Raw genomic sequence first — 2834 nt, 5'->3', positions numbered from 1 at the left:
GCGGGAGCAGCACAATGCAGAGAGACCAGAGGGCGGGGCGGTGCCGAGCGGCTGGCAGGGGCGCCGGAGCGCCAAGCGGCTGCGGGCTTGCGGCATCCCAAGCAGCCACAGGTGCTGCATTCTAAAGGGGCGCTCCAGGCTCGAGGCAGCACAACGACAGAGAAGACCCCCGCACTTCCAGGCAGCAGAAAAGGCCGCCCGATCTGTGCCGGCGAGGCGTGCAGCGTCGGTCAGCAAGGGCAAAAAAAGGGAAGCCAGGCGGCGCCGCGCGCAGCAGCCGCGTCTGCGAGACCGACGGCCGGCGAGGTGGCGGCCCCTCGCGGCCGCCGCGCCGCGCCGCGCCAGGCCGCGCCGCGGCGCAGGGCGGCGCGGCCTGGTCGAAAGCTGGCGAGGGGAGGGGAGGGTGCACGAAAAACGGCTTCGCGGCGGTCGGCGCCAGTGCTGCCAGTTGGGGGAGAATCCAGAAACGGCCCCGGGCAACCGACGGCGCTCGGCGGCGCGCTCGCCTCGTGGGGGCTAGCGGTTCAGTTTGCAGACCGTCGGGACGCGCAAGCGGCACTGCGACTGGGTGGGCGCCGGGGGCCCCGGCGCGGCGGCCCGGTGCTTGGCCGCCCGGGGCCCCCACCCGCCCCGCATCAGGTGCGTGTGCATGTGTCGGTGGTGTGTGCGCCAACGCGTCTGCAGCTTAGACTGAACCAGTGCCCCCATTGATCTCCAGGAAACCCTTGCCTTTAGAGGCTTCCCTCCCATGCAGTGCCCCTGAGGTGGACAGGGGTGCGCGCCAGCGCCCCCAGACCTCTGAAACGTCAAAGACAAAAACCCACCAGCCCACACGCACGCACACACGCGCACATGTATCATTCATATTCCGATTGTCGGCCCACGCGCTTTGATACAGTCCGTTGATAAAGGGTGGCCTCTCGGCCTCTGAGCGGGCAGGCAGGCTGAGGGGCTCGCGGGAAACGAGCGGGCGGCCCCGCCGCGGCGCCGGGGCGGCGGCGTGCGCCGCCGGGCGGCTGCGACAGCGGCACGCTGCGGGCGCCAAGCCAGTGCAAGTAGGCGTGCGCAAGCGGCGCGTTGCGGGGTCATCTTTCATAAGGGGCGGACGGATAAAGGAGCCACGCGGCCCATCAGGGCCTGTTTAGGTGCGTTGGGGTGTGTGGGCAGCCGCAGCTGTGCGGCACGCGAATACTGCGGCCGATACCGCTGATGGTCGGAGGGGCAGAGAACTAATCAGGTGCGGCAGCGAGGGGCGGACAGGGACCAGGGTAGAATAGGACCAGCCTCCAGGTTGCGGTGGGGCAATATCTTGTGGCGTGTCATACAGACGGCGCGGCGCGCGTGCGTGCGGGGCGTCGGCTTCGTGGGTCGCGCCCCGGGCGGAGGTGGTCGCAGATGCGCATCGACCTTGAGGGCCGCGCTGCGCAGCACGGCGGCACAGCGCGACGGCGCTCGCGCCCAGCGCTCACTCGCCCGCGGCGGGCGCGCCGCTGGCGCCGGCGCCGTCGGCGCTGATGATGTTCGCCAGGAGCGACAGAAGGGTCGCAACGCCGCCGCCGCTCTGCGCCGCGGCCTCGGGCGCGAGCGTTGGCTGCGGCGGTGCCGGCGCTGCCGCCGGCGGGGGGCCCGCGGGGGTGGCGGCCGCGGGAAAGTTGCGCGAGAAAGCGCTGCTGCGGTGGGAGGGCCCCCGCAGGTCGAGGACGAGAGGCGCCGGCTGCCGCTGCTGCTGCGGCTGTTGCAGCTGCGGCTGTTGCAGCTGCGGCTGTTGCAGCTGCGGCGCCGCGCCTTGCAGCGGCGCCGCGTGCGGCGCCAGCGGGACGCTCGCACTGGCACCGCTGGCGCCGCTGTTGTGGGTGGCTTGGAGGTCGGTGTGCACGGTCAGCCCCAACTCATAGCTGTGGGGCCGCCCGGCGCCGGCCCCGCCAAGCTGACCAGCCGGCAGGCGCGGCTCAGGCACAGGCCGCTCGCGCGGCAGCAGCGCGGCCGCCGCGGCCGCGAGGGCGTCCTGCAGCTGCAGCTGCAGCTGCGCCCGCGGCGGCTGCGGCTGCGGCGGGGCGCCGGACGGCAGCAGGGCGGTGATCGCGTTGCACCACACGTTTATCACGTCCGCCTCCATCTCATTCACCGATAGTGCCGCCGCGGAGGGCACGGGCGCGGGCGCAGGCGCGGGCGCAGGGGCGGTGGGCTGCGCCGCGGGGCGGGCCGGCCGCGTCGTGCGCTGCGCGAACAGCGGCACCTCGGCGCCGGCGTGGGGGCGCGCCTGGTGCTGCGGCTGGTGCGGCAGCGGCAGCGACAGCGACAGCGACTGCTGCCACTGCGCCTGCTGCGCCTGCTGCGCCTGCTGCGCCTGCTGCGCCTGCTGCGCCTGCTGCGCCTGCTGCGCCTGCTGCTGCAGCTGCCGCTGCTGCAGCTGCCGCTGCTCCAGCTGCCGCTGCTCCAGCTGCCGCTGCTCCAGCTGCCGCTGCTCCAGCTGCCGCTGCTCCAGCTGCCGCTGCTCCAGCTGCCGCTGCTCCAGCTGCCGCTGCTCCAGCTGCTGCTGCGACTGCTGCTGTGCCAGCAGCAGCTGCTCAAGCACCGCAATCGCCGCAGCGCCCAGGCTCTCCAAGGGACCGAGCGCCGCCGCGGCAGGCGCCTCAGCGCCCAGGCTGCCGCTGCCGCTGTCCGTCCGCGCGCGTTTGGCGGCCTGCGGCGCCACGGCCTGCCACCCGCCGCCGCCGTGCGGCCGCGCTCCGGCGTCGTCCGAGGGGCCGCCCAGCCCGGGCAGCGCTGCCTGGCTGCTGCCTGCGGGCGTCCAAGATGGTTCCGGGAGCATCGAGGCCGACTGCAGGAGCGGG

The 2834-nt window shown here is 73.8% G+C and overlaps 1 protein-coding gene across 1 annotated transcript; it reads right to left on the bottom strand.

Moving 5' to 3' along the window:
• Positions 1-1465: 1465 nt before the first annotated feature.
• MNEG_15442 (hypothetical protein) lies at positions 1466-2812 on the bottom strand (the record flags this gene model as incomplete). The annotated part of the gene is made up of 1 exon (XM_014036087.1): positions 1466-2812. One exon carries the CDS (start codon positions 2810-2812, stop codon positions 1466-1468), a length of 1347 nt encoding a protein of 448 aa, XP_013891541.1.
• Between the last annotated feature and the right edge of the window lie 22 nt (positions 2813-2834).

This window comes from Monoraphidium neglectum (assembly GCF_000611645.1).
Source record: "Monoraphidium neglectum strain SAG 48.87 unplaced genomic scaffold scaffold05332, whole genome shotgun sequence".
In the NCBI taxonomy this organism is placed as follows: Eukaryota; Viridiplantae; Chlorophyta; class Chlorophyceae; order Sphaeropleales; family Selenastraceae; genus Monoraphidium; species Monoraphidium neglectum.
Note: the sequence above shows the minus strand (reverse complement) of the source record. Positions and strands in the feature narration are given on the sequence as shown.